We start from the raw sequence: 26,376 nt of genomic DNA, 5'->3' as shown, positions 1-26,376 counted from the left end.
ACTTTTGAACCATCTTTAATTGGACTTTATCTTGCCTTAAATTGTATAACCTTTATCTGTACCCTGTGGACGGCATTATTATAATCATGTAGTTTTTTCCCCCACTGAATTGCACCCAAAAAAGCTTTTCACTGTACCTCAATACACGTGGCAATAATAAGAAACTAAACAAGCATAGTTAAATCATCTGTATTTTCCCCCTGAATAGATCCTAATAAAGAAACACTTCTTGTCAACAAAAGCTGTGCACTCACCTACTTCTATTGTCTGTTAAAAGAGATGCAATATTTGTCAGTATTGCACTTCACAACACTAGATACACAATTTAAATATAAAAGCAGAAAATGCCAGAAATTAATAGGTCAAACATGCACCATCAATGGAGAGCGAATCAGTTAACATTTCAGATCAAAGAAATGCCCAAAATTGTTAACAGTTTCTTTCTCCACAGTAAATGCAGCAATTTGTGATCTAGATCTTCCTTGTAATTTTTGATTTGTGCACAGAAATAAATGTTGGCCCATTCTTCCCAACAAGGATATTTTTTGAATATCCCCTTGTGGGGAATTTATCTGAAATTACCAAATCCAGGTGACTGTAACGAAATGTAAAGACAGGTTAATTTCACAGCAATTGTATGACACCTACGTCAGACTCCTATTCATAGATTATAGCTCTGCTTTCAATAGCAATCCCATCCAAGCTAATCTCCAAACTCGTGGAACGTGGAGTCAGCACTCACCTCTGAAACTCGATCCTCAACTTTCTGACTAACAGACCACAATCAGTGAAGATCGGTAACAAATCATATTCTACGATAAACCTCAACATTGGTACCCTGCAGGGATGTGTTCTCAGCCCACTTCTATACTCCTTATACACTCATGACTGTGCAGCCAAATACCAATCCAACTCAATTTACAAATTCGCAGACCGGCCCACCGTAGTAGGCCGGATATCAAATAATGACAAGATGGAGTACAGAAAGGAGATTGTGAACCTCGTAACCCGGTGTCAAGACAACCACCAAGATAACCACCACTCCCTCAATTTCAGCAAGACAAAGGAGATGTGAAAGACTTCAGGAATCGTTGCAGCACACATACCCTGGTATACATTGATGGCGCCGAATTAGAGATGGTTGGAAGCTTCATGTTCTTAGGAATAAATATCACCAGCCATATCGAAGCAATGGCCAAGAAAGCACACCAATGCATCTACATCCTTAGAAGACTTAGGAGTTCAGCATTTCCACAACAAACCTCACAAACGTCCACAGTTGCACCGTAGAAAGAATTTTATCGAGAAGCATCACAGCATCATGGTTTGGGAACAGTGGCAGCAACAAACAGGAAGCATTATGCAATATTTTAAAGATAGATCCTGAAGAACCAAGAGAGTTGCTGCAGTGAATAAGAGTATATCACATCAATGTTGGGATGATAGAACAGAAAGGAGCACCCCTGCATCTTTAATACGCCAAATGCAAACATGATATACTTACCCAGGATTCAATTCCAACCAAGCATCCAACTGGATAGCTTTTGGAGCCTCAGGCCCTTGCAGAACTTTGCCAGTTTCAACATGAACAACTTTGACTGGTAAATCACTCATCTGGCTGCTTTCATCCAAGAGCTTTAATAAATATAGAATTCATAACTTAGAGAAGCAAGATCACACACTTCAAGTTGACACCCTCAAAATAAGTAATCAAGTAAGTTTATCTTTTTGTTAGAAGTCCAAGGAAAGTTGGATATGGATTAAGCATCCCCAAAAAAATATTAAATATAAATAAACATGAAACCTTAAAGAAACCAAGCCCGTAAAATTCTGAAAATCACATTTGGAATATTGTGTGTAGTTCTGGCTGCCCAGCTATAGGACAAGTTCATCGTTAGAAAGGGTGCAAAAGATTCACAAGATAATGCTGGGCTTATGTTATAAGGAGAGGTTAGGATTTATTTCTTCGAAACATAGGGGGCCGATGGGTACAAGATCAGTCCTTTTCCTGCAAGGTGGAAGATTCTAAAAATGGGGTACATGGGCTTAAGATGAAAAGGGAGAGATTTAAAAGGGACATTAGGGGCAATATTTTCGGTCAAAGGGTCCATATCTGGAATGAGCTGCCAGAGAAAGCTATAGAAGTGGATACAATTACGACTTTTAAAAGACATTTGGATAGATATGGATAGGAAGGGTTTATAGGGTTATGGGCCGAATGCAGGCAAAACAGAATAGTCCAGTTTGTTCAAGATAAACGCAAAAGTAACTCAGCAGGGTCAGGCAGCACCCTTTGTGTCTATCTTTGGGTATAGACCAGCATCGGCAGTTCTTTGTTTCTACAGCCCAGTATGCCAACTTGGTCGACATGGACAATGTGGGCTAATAGGGCTGTTTTGATGCTGTACAGTTCTATGTATCAATTTCAAATGCTCAGTTTTAAGCAGGAAAGTTATTTTGTGGTTGCCAACTATGACCCCCAAATCCCACACTGACATTAAGTAGGCATTAAGTAGGCACCAATTTAATTACTAAGGTAATAATTTCCATTCATCTTCCTTGCTACAATTTTTTTTTTAAGTAAGCACTGTGCATCTAAATTAATTCTCACTTCATAGCCATACTTATATTGATGGGCACAAAAATTCTAAACAAAATTGCAAAGCAATGACAAAATAACTCACTTCACTATCTGGAGCAAGGCTAGAACTTGTTCCTTCGGCGGGTTCCTCCGTTTTCTGTTGGTTTTAAAAAGGATTGAAAAATTATAGTTGGCCTTAAGATAAACTGTTTAACTATGAACAATGCTATTTACATCAATGAGGAAATTTAGGAGGAAAGACAAGACACCTAGAACAGCATATCCTCAGACAGTGTTATTTCACGTACAAGAGAACGCAAATATACCTTTAATTAAATGCCTCAATCAAAAGCACAGCTCAGATTGTGCGGAAATCAGTGGAAAAGGGCTTGAAACTAGTAAATTCAATTCAATAGAGAATCAAGAATACTCTTAATGTCAAAATTGGCAGCAGTTTGACACTAGTTTAAAGCATCTACCCTCTAAAATATTAAAAGGGTTCAGCTGTGATAGTACATTTTTCTTTTACACCATCAAATGGGCTGTCAATACACATTACCTATTGATCTAGAATAACAATTTAAGCAAAGACACCAAAATACTATCCATTCTATCCAGATGAAGCAATTACAATTGAATGGCTTTGAAAAAACAGGAAGTGAAGAGAGATACAGACTAGAAGATGAAACATTTAAGAACCAAAGATGGGAAAAGGGAAATGTAAATCAAAGGGGAAAAATTGTTCATCAATCAAATTTCAAATTACATGCCGCGGAAATCTGAGTGACCATTTCTTAGCCGTTCAAACCCAAAGCAAGACAGGAAAATAAATACTATCTTAAATTAACTCTTAAGAGTACCATGTACAATTAGCCACCAAAAAAATCAAAATGCTCCTGGATTCTGAATACATACACGTTATAAGTAGTAAGCGACTCACAAACCTTCTTTTTCTTTTTCTTCTTCTTTTCCTTAGCAGCTTGAGCAGCTTTATGTTCATAGACCAGTTTAGTAAGGCTTGCTACATACTCATCTGTTTGTTGAAGCAGATATGCCAAACGTTTATCCTTTTTCTGATCAATTAGCTTACGATAACCTTCTTCATCTTCTGCCTGTTTTCATAAAGTCAAAATAATAATTAATTTTAGGTAACAATGGCTTCTTAAAAGTATCTCCACCCCTTCTCCCCCCCTCTTTTAAAGAATTTACCATACACTGTGCTAGCCGTCTTAACCTTCCTGTTCATCGCAGAGTGTGGCTTTGCACCGTGTGAATTTCAGACAGCGCTCCCCCCGCTTGCCCTGGCCCCCGCCTTGGCGATGTATGCGTGTGTGTGTGTGTATGTGTGTGCGTGCGTGTGTGTTCCACTCTGACAGTCGGCGTTCCAATTCCTGGTTTTTCAGGCGAGTGCCGACAACTTGACAGTCGTTGGCAGTCCGCTGAAAAATCGCCAGTGGGACAAGCCCTTCGCTATATAACCAAATGTCCACATGGTATTTATACACCATCTTGAGTTCCCAAACTTAATTTAACCCCATCAATAATCCACGTTTTCCATTATTTTTGTGTTTAATCCATATCTTCCTTCAAGTACAATAACACTAGTTGCCTTAACCATACTTTGTGGAGAGGATCTACAATTTAACCTGTCTCTATTATCCATGAATGTGCCATTGGTTGCATGGTAAGTTGCATACAAGTACATCTTACATTTATAACCACAATTTGCATCAATACCCTATTTGCAGTAAAATTCCAATAATCCACAATCTGCCCGTTCAGAAATTCTGACGGTTCAGCATCTGCTCACCAGGTACCCAGTTCTATTCCATGCACTGGGGGCCCAGTTTCTGCATAGCCTTTAACCTTGGCTGGTTCTGTTAGTTATAATCCCTTGAAACGTACTGGGTTCACTGGAAAATTTAATTTACGAAGTAACATCTTAAAAACATGAACTAAAAGCATGTTGAAGTATTAACAGAATATATTCGAGAACACAGTCAAGAAAATATACTAGCATTGCACCAATGTCATGAGCATGTTGGATTAACGGAGTGTTAAGGGCCTGTCCCACTTGGCGACTTTTTTGGCGACTGCCAGCGTCATATCAGTGTCGCCAAAAGATTTTGAACATTTCAAAATCCAGCGGCGACAAAAAAATGTTGCGACACTCTGCGCGTCATACATCATCACGCCGCAAATTTTTCGGTGACCTGATATGTCAGTTAATGATGCCAGCAGTCGCCGAAAAAAATCACCAAGTGGGACAGGCCCTTTAGTCTACCAATACACCAAGATGACTGCAATTTTAAAATAATCTATTCCTCTCGAAAAAGAGTCAAATTTCTTTGTTTACATCATATGGTTTTATAATTCCATGCCATTACTTGAAGTGACTGGTCTCATCCTCAGATCCCTCAGCTTTGGGGAAACTTATTTTCTCAGGTTCTTACCTTCCCAGAGATATGATAATTTTTCAGATCACATTCTCCGGTCTCTGCGGCCTACCATCAATGGAGCTGGTAGCCGCCTTGGACTGTCGGGAGCCGCACCGCGGGGCGCGGACTTAACATCGGAAGGGAATCCCTTACCTGGGATCTCTCCCACCGTGGCCTGCGGACTTACCAACAAGGGCTTGCAGTCTCGGGAGAGGCTGGTTGGGAGCTCCAACGCCGCAGAAGGTTCAACCAGCCGAGGTCCCCGACCAAGGAAGAACACAAGGGAAGGACTTGAACTTTATTTCGCCTTCCATCACAGTGAGGAATGTGTAGGAGTCGCTGTATTGGATGTTCATGTTAAAATGTGTTTTTGAGTCTGTTGCTTTTTAATTGTATGACTGACCTGGCCAATGAAATTCCTCGTATGTTGCAAAACATACCTGGCGAATAAAATCTGATTCTGATTCTTCTGATTCTAAAACCAAATGTTAGTTTTAGAGATACAGCATGGAAACAGGCCCTTTGGCTCACCGAGTCCATGCCGACCATTGATTATCCTTTCATACTAGTTCTATGTTATCCCACTTTCACATCCACACCTTACACACTAGGGGCAATTTACAGAAGCCAATTATTCTACAAATCTACATATCTTTGGGAGGAAACCAGAGAAAACCCACGTGGTCATAGGGATATCGTGCAAACTCCACACAGACATGACCCGAGATCAGGATTAAACATGAGCAGCAGCTCTACCAGGTGCTCACAGATACTAAATTCTCAGCATCTAGATTTGCAATATGTCCTGTAGACACACCTTCTAATCAAATGCTCCATTATCTACTTTAAAAAAAACAGAGATACTGATAAAAGCACATTTAAAAGAACAAAAACAATGATAGATTCAGAATTGCTGCCAGTCATCCCTTCGCACAAAGTATTGCTTTGTTTTAGTACTTTCAATCAGGTTAACTTCCTACATACATATTAAGGGAACATAAGAGATTTTATTAATAAATAACTTTCTACAGTAAAATAAAACAATAGGAACAATCGATTCTAAATTACCATTAGCCTCCTCATTCTCTCTTTTTCAATCCTCTCAGTTTCCTTCTTTTGTTCACGTTCTGTGTTCGCATGCCAAGTACCAATGGCTCTGGAAAGCTTCTGAATTTTCCCAGTAACTGAACGATGATATTCCTTGAAGTCTTTTGCATGCTGCAATATGCTGTTGAGATATTCCTAAAATATGCATAACAAAAATGTCAGAAGATTGAGGCATAAGAAGATCGCAAAATCCACTTTTCAATGTAAAAACTGGGGGAATAAAAGCAGCGTCAGAACACTAAAGATTGCTAGAACCACAAACATAATACTCAAGTGCTCCGCCATTTAATGTCACAGTTGACTAATTCCTCTGCATTCCCACCTAACTGTGTAATCCTGTGCCCCCTTGTTTATCAGGAATCTTTCCACCTTTGCTTTAAAAATAATCAAAGACACTACTTCAGTCACTTCTCAATCTATCATGCAAACCAGCTTTGCCTCGATTGACTCTAATTACATTTCACTGTCTCAGGAAAGCAGCCAATATAGTCAACGACCACTCACACCCCAATGATTCCCTCTTCTCCCTTGTCCCGTCAGGCAGGAGATAAAGTTTGAAAGTATGTACCACCAGATTTAAAAACAACAGTTAGGCTCTTGAACGGACCTCTCACAAGCTAAAGGTTGTAGGCCTGATCTCTCAATCTACCTTGTTCTGGCCTTTGCACTTTAAAAAAAAAATACACTTTCTCTCTAACTGTAATATTATAATCTGCACTCTGTTCCCTCTCTTTTTGACTACCTGTGTTACTCACGCATGATTTGATTAAACTCATGTATGGTTTGGCTTACCTGGATAGTACGCAACAGTTTTTTCCACCCACTGTATCTCGGTACATTTGACAATAATGAACCAATACCAATACTCTGATGAGTATCAAAGAATCTATGACTTTAGTAACTTTCGAGATACAGCGTAAAAACAGGCCCTTCGGCTCACCGAGACCACACCGACCAGCGATCACTCCGTACACTAGCACTGGGAGTAATTAACAGAAGCCAATAAACCTACAAACCTGTTTGTCTTTGGGGAGCGGGAGGGAACCGGAGCACCTGGAGAAAACCCATATGGTCATAGGGAAAATTTACGAACTCCGTACAGACATCATCCGCAGTCAGGATCGTACCCAGGTCTCTGGCACTGAAAGGCAGCAACTCGACCGCTGCGCCACTGTGGTGCCCCTAAATGTGACCTCATGGAGATAAAAGATTTTGCCTCATCGGTCTTAAATGACCGAACCTTTATAATTTAAAAAAAAAAACCCACTCCAAATTCTCTTACAAAAGGAAACATTAATTCTATTTCCATCATGTCATGACTCCCAAGGTTCGTAATCATCACTTCTCACTCGTCTACATTCGGTAGATGCAACATTCAGCAGATCCTTCAGAATTCAACCCACACTTTCCAGGTATCAGTCTCGTAATCTTGGCTTAACTACTTCCAAAGAATTTAATTTCTTCCTGAAATAAGGAGACCAATCTTGCACGTACTCTAGTTATATTTCCATCAGTGCTCTGCACAACTGAAGGATATACTCCCCACTTTTGTAAAATACTAAAACCAAAATTTTAGGCAACATAAAAAAGATGAACATTCCCACCAACACTGGGGAATCCTTGTCTCCTGACTGCTCAAACTAGACAAGAGGCATTCAGGAAGGTACTGAGAAACTCAAGTCCATGCATATCAACCACGTAGAAATCTTGCATATATGGCAGAAAAACTATCCACCGACTGCCCCATCAGACATCTGACCCATCTGCAGAACAGCTTGAGATTTTTACATTGGCCTCAGATATTTTGCTGTGTGTTTACAATTTATAGGATTTGGTATCCTGGATATTTAATTAATTTACCACATTCTATACCAAATTATTTTAATAGAATATTCATAAAAAATATCATGCTCAGGAAGATAGCAAAAAATATAACATGCTTTTTTCAATATATATATATATACAGTGGCTTGCAAAAGTATTCATACCCCTTGAACTTTTCCACATTTTGTCACGTTACAACCACAAACGTAAATGTATTTTATTGGGATTTTATGTGATAGACCAACACAAAGTGGCGCATAATTGTGAAGTGGAAGGAAAATGATACATGGTTTTCAAATTTTTTTACAAATAAAAAACTGAAAAGTATGGCGTGCAAAAGTATTCAGCCCCCTTTGCTCTGATACCCCTAAATAAAATCCAGTGCAACCAATTGCCTTCAGAAGTCACCTAATTAGTAAATAGAGTCCACTTGTGTGTAATCTAATCTCAGTATAAATACAGCTGTTCTGTGAAGGCCTCAGAGGTTTGTTAGAGAACATTAGTGAACAAACAGCATCATGAAGCCCAAGGAACACACCAGACAGGTCAGGGATAAAGCTGTGGAGAAGTTTAAAGCAGGGTTAGGTTATAAAAAAATACCCCAAGCTTTGAACATCTCATGGAGCACTGTTTAATCCATCATCCGAAAATGGAAAGAGTATGGCACAACTGCAAACCTACCAAGACATGGCCGTCCACCTAAACTGACAGGCCGGGCAAGGAGAGCATTGATCAGAGAAGCAGCCAAGAATCCCATGGTAACTTTGGAGGAGTTGCAGAGATCCACAACTCAGGTGGGAGAATCTGTCCACAGGACAACTATTAGTCGTGCACTCCACAAATCGGGCCTTTATGGAAGAGTGGCAAGAAGAAAGTCATTGTTGAAAAAAAGCCATAAGAAGTCCCGTTTGCAGTTTGCCACAAGCCATGTGGGGGACACAGCAAACGCGTGTAGGAAGGTGCTCTGGTCAGATGAGACCAAAATTGAAGTTTTTGGCCTAAATGCAAAACGCTATGTGTGGCGGAAAACTAACACTGCACATCACCCTGAACACACCATCCCCACTGAGAAACATGGTGGTGGCAGCATCATGCTGTGGGGATGCTTTTCTTCAGCAGGGACAGGGAAGCTGGTCAGAGTTGATGGGAAGATGAATGGAGCCAAATACAGGGCAATCTTGGAAGAAAACCTGTTAAGAGTCTGCAAAAGACTTGAGACTGGGGCGGAGGTTCACCTTCCAGCAGGACAACGACCCTAAACATACAGCCAGAGCTACAATGGATTGGTTTAGATCAAAGCATATTCATGTGTTAGAATGGCCCAGTCAAAGTCCAGATCTAAATCCAATTGAGAATCTCTGGCAAGACTTGAAAATTGCTGTTCACAGACGCTCTCCATCCAATCTGACTGAGCTTGAGCTATTTTGCAAAGAAGAATGGGCAAAAATTTCAGTCTCTAGATGTGCAAAGCTGGTAGAGACATACCCCAAAAGACTTGCAGCTGTAATTGCAGCGAAAGGTGGTTCTACAAAGTATTGACTCAGGGGGGCTGAATACTTTTGCACACCACACTTTTCAGTTTTTTATTTCTAAAAAAATTTGAAAACCATGTATCATTTTCCTTCCACTTCACAATTATGCACTACTTTGTGTTGGTCTATCACATAAAATCCCAATAAAATACATTTACGTTTGTGGTTGTAACGTGACAAAATGTGGAAAAGTTCAAGGGGTATGAATACTTTTGCAAGCCACTGTATATACTTCAATGCTAAAACCTCGGATCTATTCCAGTATATTTACTTAATTTAATTATGCAACCTTTCAGGCAGTGAGCTGTGTCAAATAGATTTATATTGTCCTTTGATACACCTTATATACATTATGTAACAATACCAATTACTTTACATCCGACAAACACCCATGTAATATACACATTACACAGCAGACACATTAAATGGTATTGCAGTGTTGACTGAACACTAGTTTTATAGATGTGACAGACCTGTTACGTATAAAATCAACAAAACAAATTTACTTTATAGATTTATGAAGATCTTCATAAATTTGCTCTATTTTAATGCAAATCTGATCACACTGGAAAGTCATTCAACAACTTTTTATTTTACAAAATGTTTTCTGATTGGAGCAATTGTTTTTCTCTATGTAATTCAAAAGCAAGTTCAAAAACTTTGTATACCTGATGTTTTTGCCTGCGCTTACGCTCTTGTTCAATCTTTTGTTGCTTCTCCAGTTTCTCTGTGATACGAGCCTCTCTTAGTGATTGCCTTTTACTTCGTTTATAGGCTTTCACATTCAATGCTGTCTCCAGAGTTGTATCACGGCGCATGCAGGCAACTACTTCTTGTCTTAGCTACATTTTGAAAAGAAAAATATTATAAAGTTCAAAATGTTTTCATGACAAAATTACTAAAGTCTAATTTTACCTTCTACACCATAAGCTTTAATCAGTAGAAAAACACAAAATGGTTTACATTTTGACATTATTATTGAACAAGTATGCAGAAAGTTAGAAATGTCCTACTTTCTTAAAACTTAAATGCAAATACAAAGCCAAACCTACAGATTTGTCATTAAGATGAGGTTTATGATATTTCTGATCTGGATTGGTAATTCATTTTGCCGCCACTTTTGCTCCCATGATAATTCTTGCAATAGATAAGACACAAAATGATGGAGTAACTCTCCAGGGTAGGCAGCATCTCTGGAGAGAAAGAATGGGTGACGTTTCGGATCGAGACCCTTCTTCAGTCTGAAGGGTCTCGACCCGAAATGTCACCCATTCCTTCTCTCCAGAGATGCTGCCTGACCCGCTGAGTTATTCCAGCATTTTATGTCTATCTTTGGTTTGAGCCAGCATCTGCAGTTCCTTCCTACACAATTCTTACAATAGCTGTGTTGTCACTGCACTTCAAATGTAAAGATCTCTCAAGGAAATATGGGATCCTTAGCTTTAGTGTGTTTTTACAATACTGGGTACAAAAAGTGTGACATCATATCTATGTAACTGTTAAAAGTCTTATCTTGTATATGGATGTATTTGTTTGTGTGTGTATTTGTTTGTTTGTTTGTGTATAATCAGATCTTCGCAAAAAGACGATGCGGTAAAGGTAAAATGTTTACATATTCCGGTAAACATTTTCCCTATGGAATCCAAAATCTAGTTATCTGAAAATTTCATGCTTTATTTCTCAATTTATTACTGAAAATGGTCAAAATCTGACAAAACTTTGAATTTAAAAACAACTGTCTTTCGCTGATGATGTCACAATGGGTCTGCGTGCCCTTCTTCCACGCGCTGCAAGTGACATGACCCCCCCCTCCCGTTATTCAAAAGACGCAGCCGGAGATGAAGTCGGGCCGTCGACTGAAGACCAAAGATCATAGCTGAAGACTGCGGTGGCCCAACTCGCGGTCCTTTGGTCGACGCTCATCCGTTCGCGCCTCGGGTCCGGTTCTTGGCTCAGGGCCGTGCCTCTGTGTCCCTCTCTGTGCATCTGTGTGCCTCTGTGTCCCTCTCTGTGCCTCTGTGTCCCTCTCTAGCCGCGCCTGCGAGTTGGGGGCTATGCGTGAGTGGATAGGGAGGGGGATGGGGTAAAAGGAGCGAATTAATAATATTAATATAATATCAAGGGGGGTGGTTAATGTGTGTGTGTGTGTGTGACGCCGCAGGCCGTTCCCCCCCCCCCTTAAACGCTCGTTGAGGGGACGGGACCCAACGGGTTCCACTTGGTCTAGTCATACATAAAACTGAAGTTCACAAATAAATTATTTCAACATGATTCAGATTAATCAAAAACCCTCACAGCGGCAGTACATGACAGGGAGAGATAGTCCATTGTTGGCTGGGGAAGGTGCGAACTCAAGAGGGATACAATGTGGAGAGCTGAGGAACTGGTTAAACAACTGGGGGAGAGGAAGGGGGCATGGGGTAGGTAGAAGTTACTTAAAATTAGAGAATTCAATATTCATCCCACATGGGTTTTAAGCTACCCAAGTTTGATATGAGGTGCTGTTCCACCAATTTGCATGTGGTCTCACTCTGGCAATGGAGGTGGCGCAGGACAGAAAGGTCAGTATTGGAATGGGAAGGGGAATTGAAAAGGTTGGCAACTGGGAGATCCCGTAGGCCTCGGCGGACTAAGTGCAAGTGTTTAGTGAAAAGGTCGACGAGTTTCCCTTTGATCTCACTGACGTACTGGATTCCACGGCAGGAACAGTCAATGCAATAGATGAGATTGGAAGGGATAGACGTAAACCAATGTCTTGCCGGAAAGGATGGTCAAGGTGGTTTGTGTGGGAAGGAATGAGTGAATGTATTTGCTGAGGGAGCGGTCTTTGCAGAAGGCGGGAAGGGGTGGAGATGGAAAGATGTGATTAGTGGTGGGATCCCGTAGGAGGTGACAGAAATGTTGGAGGATAGTGTTTTGGATGTGGAGGCTGGTGGGGTGAAAGGTAGGACTAGGGGAACTCTGCCTTTGTTGCGTCAGGGGGTAAGGGGAGTGAGAGAAATATGGAACAGAGGAGACGTGTGAGGGGCTCATCTGTGATAGAAGGGGGGAACCCACGTTCCCTGGAGAATGAGGACATCCCACATGTTCTCGTATGGAACACCTCATCCTGGGAGCAGATGCAGCAGAGACTGGGGAGTTGAGAGCAGGGAATAGCATCTTTGCAAGAGGCAGGGTGGGAGGCATAGTCCAGATAACTGTGGAAGTCAGTAGGCTTGTAATAGATGGCAGATAGATTGAGAAAGAGGTGCCCCAGATTACTGTTCACACCCAAACTACCATATAGAATCAACCATATTGTTGTAAATATGGCCACATGCATTTTGAGCGAGTATGACAGATCTCCTTTGAAGAATATTCAGAAACCATGGTAGCTTTATGGTATCCATTAAGAGCAGTCAACTTTTAATTTATCTGAAGGAAAACAAAATGAGCACATGAGGGTTGTGGAATTAATAGCAGTTATTTTAAAGAACTAGTACAGATCTCATCAGCAGAATAATGTCCTTTCATGTTGCATCATTATACAATTTAAATAAATACTAACCTGTCTTTGGAAATTGAGCAGGCGAAGTGCTTTTAATTCGACTGTAGCTTTATTGCGCAAATCTGGTGGCAAAGAACCAGGTAAGTTTTCAAGCTCTTGAATACGATGAGCAATTCGAGCTTGAAGTCTTTGAGACAAGAAAATTAAAATTAATGTTAACAGCTAGCATTGTGGGAGCAACGGCTCATTTTTGTATGTTCAAAATCTAAAAATGTTTTGAAAAGGTATATTACCGAAGTTTATGTTGACCTGGTTCAATTATATAGAATGATTAGAAGAAGGTATAAGAGTCTGCAAACTGTGACCTCAGAATCAGCTCATTTCCAAAAACCATCAGGTTCTTGAAAAGTAAATACCAACTAAACTACAAATTATCTTGGTTGCACTTCAGGCTTTTATTTTGCACCAATATTATTTTTTTCTAGTTTATTGTGCTATCTTTACAGACCTGTTATGCTGTCATTTTTCAATTTTCAGTGCATATGACAATTAAACACACTTACTCTTGGCAGATAAGCATAAACACAAGGTAATCAGTCTGAGCTAGTGCTATGAGTAAGCCATTTCCTATTGGATCTACCTCCTTAGCAATTTTCCCGCATATCTTATATTCTAGTCCCCTCACACACTCATCTTGTTTGATTTTGAAAGCACCAATACTTCAATCATTTTCTATAACAGTGAGTATATTATAATTAACTTCCGATTATGAGATTTATTAGTACTTTCCCAAAAACAAAAGGCTCCAAACTGTGCAAACTCACTTGTTTAAAGATTTCAGCTGTGGCACCACATTTCTAAAAGTTTATCTTAGCATGAATATGCCACAACCAATTCTTTCACACGGGCAAAGCACTTGGAAAAAAAGCAAATTTTGCTTTTTTAAATATGTTAAACCTTGATTGGCAAATGACATTTTAAGAGAAACTAATTTAGGAAAATCGAGTAAAATAATTAGAAAATCCAAGATATTTTAGCACCTGATTATTTTTGATGTGTAAATTAAACTAATATGTTCTTAATGCAGTAAACTCAGGTGGTATTTGAAATAAAAAGTATATAAACGCCTTTCAACAATTTTAAAAAAAAGAACTCAATCTTTAAGGTATTTGCTCACTAGTAATACCACTCTTGCTAATATAAATTGTACAGTTATCAGGCTAACTACCTTCTGATATACAGAGGGATCTTGGGGGCCAAGTCTGTATCTCCATGAAAGAAGCAACACAGGTAGATAAGGCAGTTCTGGTTGTTCCATTAAAGGAGGGGCGTGGAGGCTATGGAAAGGGTGCAAAAGAGGTTTACCAGGATGCTGCATGGATTAGATTATATTAGCAACAAGAAAAGGTTGGACAATTATGGATTATCTTCTCTGGAGCAAAGGCCAAGTGGAAACCTGATAGGAGTTTATAACATATAGGAGGCATAGATAGAATACAGTCAGAATCATTTTGCCAGAAGGCAAATATCAAATAGTAGAGGGCAGAGAGTTAAAGTCAGAAGAAGAAAGTTTATGTGCCGAGCAAGTTAACAAAACCACAGGAGTGATAGGTGCCTGGAGCATGCTGTCATGTGTGATGGTGGAAGCAGATATGAAAGTCACATATAAGCAGCTCTTAGATAGTCATGTGAAAATATGCTGGGACCAGAGGGATACAGATCACATGCAGTCAGATGGTAATTGTTTAATTAGCATCGTGTTCAGCATTGTGGGAAGGAAGCCTTGTTCTATGTTCTAAAACTTGGAGACTTACAGAATGCTAGACTTTATTTATACCATACCACCTTAAAAGAGATTGCTGTTAATTATTCCAAAAAGGAGTAACGGACATCTATAGACAAATTACAGTTTTTATGGTAACATTTCAACTCACCTATATTCTCGTTCTTGAAGAATCTCAACAGGATCCAACCCCTGTGGTTTCTGGATGGGCGTTATACGGTTTTGTTTCTGATGAAGTTGGATAGTTGGCGGTGGCTGGACAACAGATTGCTGTGGCAATGATGCCCCAGGGCCAGAGGGGACCGTCTGCACAGCTGGTGCAGGAGAAGGCCTCCCACAAGTAGCTTGAGTAGACATTTTTTGAGGAGTGCTTGGAATTCCCATTTCATTGACTTGACCTATTATTTTCCAAAGAAAATAGAAAAATAGATTACATTACATAACTTTCCTAGTGCATTATTTAAGGATAAAGGGTAAAAACTATAATTGTTAGATTTATATTCAAATTACTATTTATATTAAAACAATGCATCAATTGGTTCATCTGAAAGTGATAAGAGGGAGACACAGATGGAGAACAAAGACAAACTGGTTCATGCACCATTTAATGTCTAAGTATTGGAAGTCAGGAGTGGTCAGTGGGCTAAACTTACAGAATATTCCAACGAGGATTCCATAAATATAAAGAGATGTTTTTATCACGAGGCACGGTTTTCAGTTCTCCTTGAAATTTAGAATTCGGATTGTTTTTCAGGAAGTTGAACAATTTAAGCAGATCAGTGAAAATTAATTGGCTAAATTATGGTATGGTCATTGGAGAGCGGGTAGGCAGTGTGTAGCAAGATGGCCTACTCCTACGCAAAACACGTAGTACGGTCACGGGCAGATTCATGGGTGATTATAGGACCCATTTTAGCAATCAGCCTCCGCCATCTTGCTTCCGGCCAAAGATCGGATCTTTGCTTCCGCCTCTGCTCTCGTAACCAAAGATCTTATAGCGGAGAGCGGAGGCTCCGCTATAAGATCTTTGGTTCCAATCGCCAATGTAGGCGACCCGACTTGTATTTCTTCAGGTTCCCCGTTAAGGAGGAAAGGTAAGAAAACATTTATTACTTCTGTGGCATATTGAAAATGTTATTTAGCCTGTTCAATCTCTCACTGTAGTTAGATCATAGAGCTCAGATAGTCGAGGCCTCATGGCAGCATACTTGTAAAAATCTTCTCCTTCCATAGCTAGAAAGCATTTTATTTCTACCTCTCTGTTATTTAATGCAGAATAAGCACATATTGACTGTTTTACACTGAGAATTTTATGAAGTCTGCCCGAACTTTCACTATAGTTGAGATCTTAAAGCTGGGTGCTCCCCCTTGTCAAAGTGTTGACCATGTTACCATTGATTACTATTATGAATCACATTAAAAGCGAAAATATGCCTATGTTCCTTCACAGCGTGCGGGGAGCATGGCCCGGATCAGCACGGCCAAGACACCAGAGTGAAGTTACGGGGAGGTTTACAATGTTTATTATTTAATGTCCCTTGTCTAGTCTTAAATAAAGTTCATCATTGGATATACAAATCAGAAGAAATAAAATTGTGTGTGTTATATGATTATATACATCTACATCACATTCATGTATGTGTGTTTTTTCCAGCATACAACTAGTCAGTTGTATGCTCATGGAATAAAACCATCCTTAAGTCTTTTGTAAATCTTGCTCAAAACAAATTTAATTTTGTGAAATTCTTCAATTAGATAACCCCGCCATTAGAGGCAGATCTCATTCCACTCTCTGGCTATTGGGAAGACCAGACTCCTTTTTATTTGTGGAGAAACAACTCCATAGAAAATAGAAAATAAGCACAAAAACATTAAGTAACATTCCAGGGCTAGAGCAACTGGAATCTTCATATTGCTATTATTTTCCCAAATACTGCAATTGTGAACAGTGTAATTACATTAGTGTGATTAGATGAATGAATTACAGTGCAAGTGTAATACAAAATCAACTCAAACACAGCATATGAGCCATTTAAAAAGAAATGATTTAAAAAACATTAAAAAAGAAAATTACCAGTCAAAATTTATAAACATTTTATTCTAACAAGAATTAAAAGAATTATGAACTAACAGAATTATGAATCTAACCCTATATCACGCACAAAAACTGGTCCCCCGCAACTTTGATTACCCTGCGAGTCGGGTCGGGTAGGTTCCGGTTAATACAAAATCAACTCAAACACAGCTTATGAGCCATTTAAAAAGAAATGATTTAAAAAACATAAAAAAAGATAATTACCAGAGTCAAATTTTATTCTTGACAAGTATTAACAGAATTATGAACTAACAGAATTATGAATCTAACCCTATATCTCACACACACACACACACACTGTTCCCCCGCAACGTTGATTACACTGCGAGTCGGGTCGGGTAGGTTCCGGTTACTAAAATGGGCAGGGAAAAATATCCAGTAGCTCCGTAGCGTACTCCGTAGCGTACTACGCGTCAGCCCATTGCATTTCGCAGGAGTGGCCTATCTTGCTCCGCTATAGGATCTTTGGTGTGTAGAAGTTGAAAGGAAAGCAAAATGAAGGAGTAGCCAGAAGAAAATTAGGTTTGCATGTATTGACAGGCACTCCCCGACATGTAATAGGAGAGTTATATAACCTCACACTTAAGTAAACAATTCACAACAGGTCGTCCCATTCGCTAAATGACCTGTGTAATTGCAACGGGAAGATGGCAAGGGGTTCCCGTCCACTTCAGAGATATTAAAATGTCCCCGGGCACGCCACTCTTCCAGTTTTGTCCACTGTCGGTGCAATATTGGGAAGGTTGAGCGAAAACAAGGGATGCCGATGAGAGCAACTCCCGGCTAAGTCGCCAACATCTTCCACAAGGTGACCCAGCAAGCCCTTCTTTACCACTGTCCAGTTGGCGTGGCTGTTGTTGCGACTCACATTGTAGCTCCCTGGCCGACAGTGCTTTCTTCATGGGCCTGTCCCACAACTGGAAACTGTCAGAGTGACACACACACACAGCTTCCTTCACCAGCCAGTTATGCAGGCGGGAGACAGGGCAAGCGGGGGGAGCGCTGTCTGAGTGAAATTTACACGGTGCAAAGCCAAGGTGATACAGACACACACCGCGATGAACAGGAAGGTTGGCGCTGTAATTAAGACGGCGAGTGTATAGTAAGTACCTTAAAGGGGGGGGGGGGGGGGGGGGGGGGTAGGAGTGGAGGCAACTTTTAAGAAGCCAGAGATACATGGCTGTGAAGCTCGGCAGACTTTTAACATTACCGGTCGGTTATCCTTGGTTCTGAAAACTACTGCTTAAGTATTTTTTCCCCAAGGAAATTCACGAGTCAGCACTGGTTACAACCTACGAGAACCTTCGACCTCCTGGCAACCCACTAGGACCTCCTGGCGACCCACCTACGGCACGAGAATTCTCGCTACTCTCCATGAAGGCGACTCTCTGGCAAACACCCTCAAACATGTGACGACCATGTGGCGACTGCATAGTCTCCTGCAGTCGCCTAAAAGGGACAGGCCCATTAGGCTGCTGCCACCAACAGGATACCTAATTTTAGTCTACCTAATATTAAGGAGATTCCAACGCGAAAAATCTGGCATATGTAAGGGTTTATGGAACGTCGCTTTTACGCAGGTCATGGAGTTTATGTATTACAAGAAAATGTTTAAGTTAATTTAATCTGTCACTTAATGAAATTTGAGTTCACTCCAATGAAGACCACGGAACATGTTTGAAGATCATTTTTGAAACACAGGTCGATGAAAACCAGTAACATTTAACATTCCTTTGATTGAGTTAATGGGAAGTAATCTGAAAAACAAATGTGTGTGTGTGTACAAGCAAGTGTGTAGGAAGGAACGGCAGATGCTGGTTTACACCATAGATAGACAAAATTCTGGAGTAACTCAGTGGGTCAGGTAGCATCTGGAGTAAAGGAATAGGTGACGTTTTGGGTCGCGACCCTTTTTCAGACTGAGAGTCAGGGGAGAGGTAAACTAGAGATATGAAAAGGTACAAAACAAATCTCAGCCGGCACCAATGACTCAAGAAAGGCGGTGCCCACAATGGTCCATTGTTGGCTGTGGAAGAGGTGACAATGAAGGGATACAAACAGTGAAACAGGCAAGACGACTAAGATGTGGGAGGGACACAGAGAGAGGGGGGGATGCAAGGGTTACTTGAAATTAGAGAAATTAATATTCATTATAACCCAGTGATATGAATATTGATTTCTCTTAATTTCAAGTGACTGTTGCATTCCCTCTCCGGCTCACAGAGAAAGCTATGGAAGTAGATCCAGTTTGAAGGCAAATTCAATGCTAGCATTTATTTCAAGAGGGCTTGTATAAAAAAACAGGGATGTAATGCTGAGGCTCTATAAGGCGCTGGTAAGGCCACATTTGGAATATTGTGAGCAATTTTGGGCACCATATCTGAGGAAGGATGTGCTGGCTCTGGAGAGGGTCCAGAGGAGGTTTACAAGAATGATCCCACGAATGAGTAGGCTAACCTATGATGAGCATTGGGCCGGTACTCACTGGTTTAGAAGAATGAGGGTGGATCTCATTGAAATATCATAATAGTGAAAGGCTTGGATAAAGTAGATGTGATGTTTCCACTCGTGGGAGAGTCTAGGACTGTGAATGAATGAATACGTTTTATTGGCTAAGTATTCACATAACAGGAATTTGCCTTGGTGCTCTGCCCACGAGTGACAACATGACATACAGTGACAGTTAAGAATGATACATAAACATTAATAATAAATCATTATTGATTAAACATGCAAATTAAATAAAATACCAGAGCAAAAGGAGGCGACAGATTTTTGGTTATTGAGTAGAGCTACTACTCGTGGAAAAAAAGCTGTTTTTATGTCTGGCTGTGGCAGCTTTGACAGTCCGGAGTCACCTTCCAGAGGGAAGTGATTTAGAGAGTTTGTGGTCAGGGTGAGAGGGGTCAGAGATGATCTTACCCGCTCGCTTCCTGGCCCTTGCAGTGTACAGTTCGTCAATGGAGGGAAGGTTGCAGCCAATAACCTTCTCAGCTGATCGGACGATTCGCTGCAGCCTCCAGGTGTCGTGCTTGGTGGCTGAGCCAATCCAGACCATGATGGAGAAGGTGAGGACAGACTCTACGATGGCCGTATAGAATTGGACCATCATTGCCTGTGGCAGATTGTGCTTCTTCAGTTGCCGCAGTAAGTACATCCTCTGTTGTGCCTTATTGGCTGTGGAGTCGATGGTAGACCCCCACTTAAGGTCCTTGGAGATGATGGTTCCCAGGAACTTAAAAGACTGGAGGTCATAGTCTCAGAATTAAAGGATGTTTTTTTAGGAAGGAGATGAGGAGAAATTTATTTAGTCAGAGGGTGGTGAATCTGTGGAATTCTTTGCCACAAAATGCTGCAGAGGATATTTTAAAGGTAAAGATAGATAGATTTTTGATTAGTACAAATGTCAGAGGTTATAGAGAAGAGGCAGGAGAATGGGGTTAGGAGGGAGTAATAGATCGGCCATGATTGAATGGCGGTGTAGACATGATGGGCCTCATGATCTAATTAGGATTTTCAAAAAGCATACAGATATATGGATATGAATGGTTTAGTGGGCTATAGCCGATATGGCAACTTGGTGGGCCTGTTTTCATGCTGTATGGCATTGGTGAGACGTGCAATCAAGTCATGCCGACGTAAACATTCAATGAATCATGAACTCAAGTTACTTCTATACAATGATTTAATACCAGAATCTATTTAGCCGGGCCAGCTGTAAATATTTAAGCTTTGTGTGATGGGACAGTTTTTCCAACGCCACACAAATCAGTTTATTGCAAAATACTATAGTTCCAGAATTGTAGTGGACACATGCCAACAGAAATGAGAGAAACTGGCTGAATAATGGTTCAAATCTTGTACCAAATTTGTCAATACCCTTAAACGATCTTATGAATTAACAATAGCAGATAGAAAGTATGAAAATATTAGCTTGACAGTCATTTACCTTCTGTCCAGGGCTTATGAGCGTTAGGAACATGCCCTGGTATCATTTGCGAGGGTCCAACAGCCTGACCAGCCATTGAATGCATGCCAATACCTAAAAGTAACAATAAAATATACTGAATGGGTTTTTACCGAATCTAAAAACGATTCCCTCCCCCCCCACATCAGTCTGAAGAGGGTCTTGACCCGAAACGTCGCCTGTTCCTTCTGTCCATAGATGCTGCCTCATCTGCTGAGTAACTCCAGCATTTTAGTCTATCTTCGATTTTTCCAGCATTTGCAGTTCTTTCTTAAACTAAAAACTATAATATTGTTTTAAACAAGCGATAAGGAAGTTAATATAGGAAGTGGACATTTCTTGATCAACATGATTTTCTTTTTCATTACCTGCTCTTGTGATAGGCTTAGGCTACTGAAGGATACTGATCTGTTGCTAAACTGGGTGGAGTGATTGCAGATAGAAACATAGAAATTAGGTGCAGGAGTAGGCCATTCGGCCCTTCGAGCCTGCACCGCCATTCAATATGATCATGGCTGATCATCCAACTCAGTATCCCGTACCTGCCTTCTCTCCATACCCTCTGATCCCCTTAGCCACAAGGGCCACATCTAACTCCCTCTTAAATATAGCCAATGAACTGGCCTCGACTACCCTCTGTGGCAGGGAGTTCCAGAGATTCACCACTCTCTGTGTGAAAAAAGTTCTTCTCATCTCGGTTTTAAAGGATTTCCCCCTTATCCTTAAGCTGTGACCCCTTGTCCTGGACTTCCCCAACATCGGGAGCAATCTTCCTGCATCTAGCCTGTCCAACCCCTTAAGAATTTTGTAAGTTTCTATAAGATCCCCTCTCAATCTCCTAAATTCTAGCGAGTATAAGCCGAGTCTATCCAGTCTTTCTTCATAAGACAGTCCTGACATCCCAGGAATCAGTCTGGTGAACCTTCTCTGCACTCCCTCTATGGCAATAATGTCCTTCCTCAGATTTGGAGACCAAAACTGTACGCAATACTCCAGGTGTGGTCTCACCAAGACCCTGTACAACTGCAGTAGAACCTCCCTGCTCCTATACTCAAATCCTTTTGCTATGAAAGCTAACATACCATTCGCTTTCTTCACTGCCTGCTGCACCTGCATGCCCACTTTCAATGACGGGTGTACCATGACACCCAGGTCTCGCTGCATCTCCCCTTTTCCTAGTCGGCCACCATTTAGATAATAGTCTGCTTTCCTGTTTTTGCCACCAAAATGGATAACCTCACATTTATCCACATTATACTGCATCTGCCAAACATTTGCCCACTCACCCAGCCTATCCAAGTCACCTTGCAGTCTCCTAGCATCCTCCTCACAGCTAACACTGCCCCCCAGCTTCGTGTCTTCCGCAAACTTGGAGATATTGCCTTCAATTCCCTCATCCAGATCATTAATATATATTGTAAATAGCTGGGGTCCCAGCACTGAGCCTTGCGGTACCCCACTAGTCACTGCCTGCCATTGTGAAAAGGACCCGTTTACTCCTACTCTTTGCTTCCTGTTTGCCAGCCAGTTCTCTATCCACATCAATACTGAACCCCCAATGCCGTGTGCTTTAAGTTTGTAAACTAATCTCTTATGTGGGACCTTGTCGAAAGCCTTCTGGAAGTCCAGATACACCACATCCACTGGTTCTCCCCTATCCACGCTACTAGTTACATCCTCGAAAAATTCTATAAGATTCGTCAGACATGATTTACCTTTTGTAAATCCATGCTGACTTTGTCCAATGATTTCACCACTTTCCAAATGTGCTGCTATCCCATCTTTAATAACTGACTCTAGCAGTTTCCCCACTACCGATGTTAGACTAACTGGTCTGTAATTCCCCGTTTTCTCTCTCCCTCCCTTCTTAAAAAGTGGGGTTACGTTTGCTACCTGCCAATCCTCAGGAACTACTCCAGAATCTAAAGAGTTTTGAAAGATTATTACTAATGCATCCACTATTTCTGGAGCTACTTCCTTAAGTACTCTGGGATGCAGCCTATCTGGCCCTGGGGATTTATCGGCCTTTAATCCATTTAATTTACCCAACACCACTTCCCGGCTAACCCGGATTTCACTCAATTCCTCCAACTCCTTTGACCCGCGGTCCCCTGCTATTTCCAGCAGATTATTTATGTCTTCCTTAGTGAAGACGGAACCAAAGTAGTTATTCAATTGGTCCGCCATATCCTTGTTCCCCATGATCAACTCACCCGTTTCTGACTGCAAGGGACCTACATTTGTTTTAACTAATCTCTTTCTTTTCACATATCTATAAAAACTTTTGCAGTCAGTTTTTATGTTCCCTGCCAGTTTTCTTTCATAATCTATTTTTCCTTTCCTAATTAAGCCCTTTGTCCTCCGGTATGCTGCTTTTTCTGGCTAATTTGTACGCATCATCCTTCGCTTTGATACTATCCCTGATTTCCCTTGTTATCCACGGATGCACTACCTTCCCTGATTTATTCTTTTGCCAGATGGAATGTAATCCTGAAATGTGCGAGGTGATGCATTTTGAGAGGCCTATTAAGGTTAGGACATACACATGAATGAAAAACCCTGAGGAGATACGAGGAACAGAGGGTCACTGGAGGGTACAAATCCAATGATCCCCAAAGATGGCAGCATGTGATGAAATGGCAAACAGGACCTGGCCTTCATTAGTCAGGGTGTAGAATATGAGATAATGGAGGTTGTGATACAACATTAGAAGACATTGGTTAGGCCACAGGTGGGGGTATGTATGCCGTTCTGGTTGCCACATTAAAGGAAGGACCTGATTGCTCGGTAGAGACCAAAGATAAGATTCATCAGGATGTTGTCTGGTGTGGAACGTTTCCCTTGGTGCATAAGAGAGGCCGGAAAGCAGCCTGACAGAATAATGGACTTAATTAGAGTGAATAATGAGGAACTTCTCCCAATAATAGACAACCAAGGTGGGTGATGGTGGGGGTGGGGGCAGCGGTGGAGAAGACTGCATACCAACTGTTGGTGAACCGAATTAGAATAGCTGCTCAGTCTGGACATGCCGGGCTAAAGACCCGTGCGATTAGGATATTCTCTTACAAAAAAGGAGAAAATCCGGAACATGAAAAAATATAATCAGGGATTAGAGGATAAAAATATAGTGTAACAGCATAGTGTTACAGTTACAGAGAAAGTGAAGATAAAAAAATTGCAAGGTCCCCAATGAGGTAGGTTGGAAGATCGGAACTCCCATTGCTATGGGAAGAAAGTTCAGTAGTCGGAGGTCAGATAACAGCAGGAAAGAAGCTTATTCCTGAATCTGATGGCATGTTTCAAGATTTTGTATCCTCTGCCCAACAAATGCAAGAGAAAATGATCACAGTGAAAGTAATTCTTGAATATTTGTAGGAACTGCAGATGCTGGTTTAAATCGAAGATAGACAGAAAATGCTAATCGGGACAGGCAGCATCTCTGGAGAGAAGAAATGGGTGACGTTTCGGGTCGAGACCCTTCTTCAGACTGAGTTACTCCAGCATTTTGTGTCTATCTAGTCCTTGATTATGTTGGCTACTCTCCCGAGACAGTGTAATGTGCAGATGCAGTTGATTGGGGAGGGGAACTACAGGAAATAGAGGCACAACATTAGCTACCCTCCAGTCTTCTGGCAACTCACCTGTGGCTATCAATGATACAAATATCAGTGTAAAGAACTGAGGAGGAGGAGTAATGCAGGAGGTGGCAGATATGTGGAACCAGGTGATGATGAGAGATGATAGGCTGATAAAACCAGGTTGTTAGGAGAGTGGGATAGGAAGAAAGGGTGGGGTAAAGACAGAGGCTGAGAAAGGTTGCAGATTCTGGAATCATATTTACAACATAGGTGATAAGTAGAACTAGATATGGGATGGACAACAGGCAGATGGAACCAATTGCAATCTCATCCTCCAAGCTGGTTACCAAACTCGCAGAACTGGGTCTCTGCGCATCCCTCTGCAATTGGATCCTCGACTTCCTCATCCACAGACCAGTCTGTTCGTATTGGTGGAAATGTGTCAGCCTCGATAACAATCAGCACGGGAGCACCTCAAGGCTGCGTGCTCAGCCCCCTGCTGTACTCGCTCTATACTCATGACTGCGTAGCCTGTCATAGTGCGAACTCCATCATCAAGTTCGCTGACGACACCACTGTTGTGGGACGTATCACTGATGGGGGTGAGTCAGAGTATAGAAGAGAGATCGAGCAAGTGTCCATATGGTGCCAGCACAATAACCTGGCCCTCAACACCAGCAAAACCAAGGAACTGATTGTGGACTTTGGATGGAGTAGGATGGGGACCCACAGTCCCGTTGATATCAATGGGTCGATGGTTGAAAGGGTCAAGAGCTTCAAATTCCTGGGCGTGCACATCTCTGAAGATCTTTCCTGGTCTGAGAACACTGATGCAATTATCAAGAAAGCACATCAGCGCCTCTACTTCCTGAGAAGATTACGGAGATTCGGTTTGTCAAGGAGAACTCTCTCTAACTTCTACAGGTGCACAGTAGAGAGCATGCTGACCGGTTGCATCGTGGCTTGGTTCGGCAACTTGAGCGCCCTGGAGAGGAAGAGACTACAAAAAGTAATAAACACTGCCCAGTCCATCATCGGCTCTGACCTTCCTTCCATCGAGGGGATTTATCGTAGTCGCTGCCTCAACAAGGCTGGCAGTATCATCAAAGACCCACACCATCCTGGCCACACACTCATCTCCCTGCTACCTTCAGGTAGAAGGTACAGGAGCCTGAAGACTGCAACAACCAGGTTCAGGAATAGCTACATCCCCACAGCCATCAGGCTATTAACCTGGCTCGGACAAAACTCTGAACATTAATAACCCATTATCTGTTATTTGCACTTTATCAGTTTATTTTTGCACTTTATCAGTATCCTCTCCTAAGGAATCCTGGTGTGGTTTGCTAGTTGTACTGTGGCTGAGAGGAGGGTGTTGCAGGGAATTATAAAAACTGCGCAGAACGTTACAAACGCCCAACTGCCCTCCTTGGATGACATATATAGGGCCCGATGCTTGCGCCGGGCCACAAATATCAAGCAGGACACATCCCACCCTGCCAACCACCTTTTTACTCTGCTACCCTCTGGGAGGCGATTCAGGACTCTGAAGGCTAAAAAATAGTTTCTACCCATGTGCGATAAAAGAGCTAAATTCCAACAGAGAATGCTGGGGAAGCAAAATGTAATTCCAAGAAATGCCGCCAAATTCTTTTAAATTACCTATTTATTTTTTACTAATAAGTGTACATATGTGTTAATGGTTGTCGTGTTTGTATTTTTTTAACCGGAGGAGATGTAATGGAATTTCGTTGCACAGTATTGTGCAATGACAATAAACGTATTCATTCATGTGTTTTGTAGTCAATGCCTACTATGTTCTGTTGTGCTGAAGCAAAGCAAGAATTTCATTGTCCGATCAGGGACACATGACAATAAACTCACTTGAACTTGAACTTGAAATAAACTTAAGGGTTGGTGAAAGAAAGTGGAGAAAAGAAACTGTCCTAGTGGCAGCATGCTGTAACGGTTGTAACTTTGTTTG

The 26,376-nt window shown here is 41.3% G+C and overlaps 1 protein-coding gene across 3 annotated transcripts in view; it reads right to left on the bottom strand.

Moving 5' to 3' along the window:
• The window catches only part of smarca2 (SWI/SNF related, matrix associated, actin dependent regulator of chromatin, subfamily a, member 2), a 140,792-nt gene that overhangs the window by 83,385 nt on the left and 31,031 nt on the right, over nt 1-26,376 (bottom strand). For all 3 annotated transcript variants that reach the window (XM_033017796.1, XM_033017797.1, XM_033017798.1), the window contains exons 5-12: nt 20,797-20,889; nt 14,904-15,150; nt 13,030-13,156; nt 10,151-10,324; nt 6,088-6,261; nt 3,526-3,693; nt 2,685-2,738; nt 1,505-1,635 (exon numbers count right to left, since the gene is read on the bottom strand). In XM_033017796.1, coding sequence (XP_032873687.1) covers nt 1,505-1,635; nt 2,685-2,738; nt 3,526-3,693; nt 6,088-6,261; nt 10,151-10,324; nt 13,030-13,156; nt 14,904-15,150; nt 20,797-20,889 — 1,168 coding nt within the window. The remainder of the gene's footprint in view (nt 1-1,504; nt 1,636-2,684; nt 2,739-3,525; nt 3,694-6,087; nt 6,262-10,150; nt 10,325-13,029; nt 13,157-14,903; nt 15,151-20,796; nt 20,890-26,376) is intronic.

Source organism: Amblyraja radiata, chromosome 3 (assembly GCF_010909765.2).
Source record: "Amblyraja radiata isolate CabotCenter1 chromosome 3, sAmbRad1.1.pri, whole genome shotgun sequence".
Lineage (NCBI taxonomy): Eukaryota > Metazoa > Chordata > Chondrichthyes > Rajiformes > Rajidae > Amblyraja > Amblyraja radiata.
Note: the sequence above shows the minus strand (reverse complement) of the source record. Positions and strands in the feature narration are given on the sequence as shown.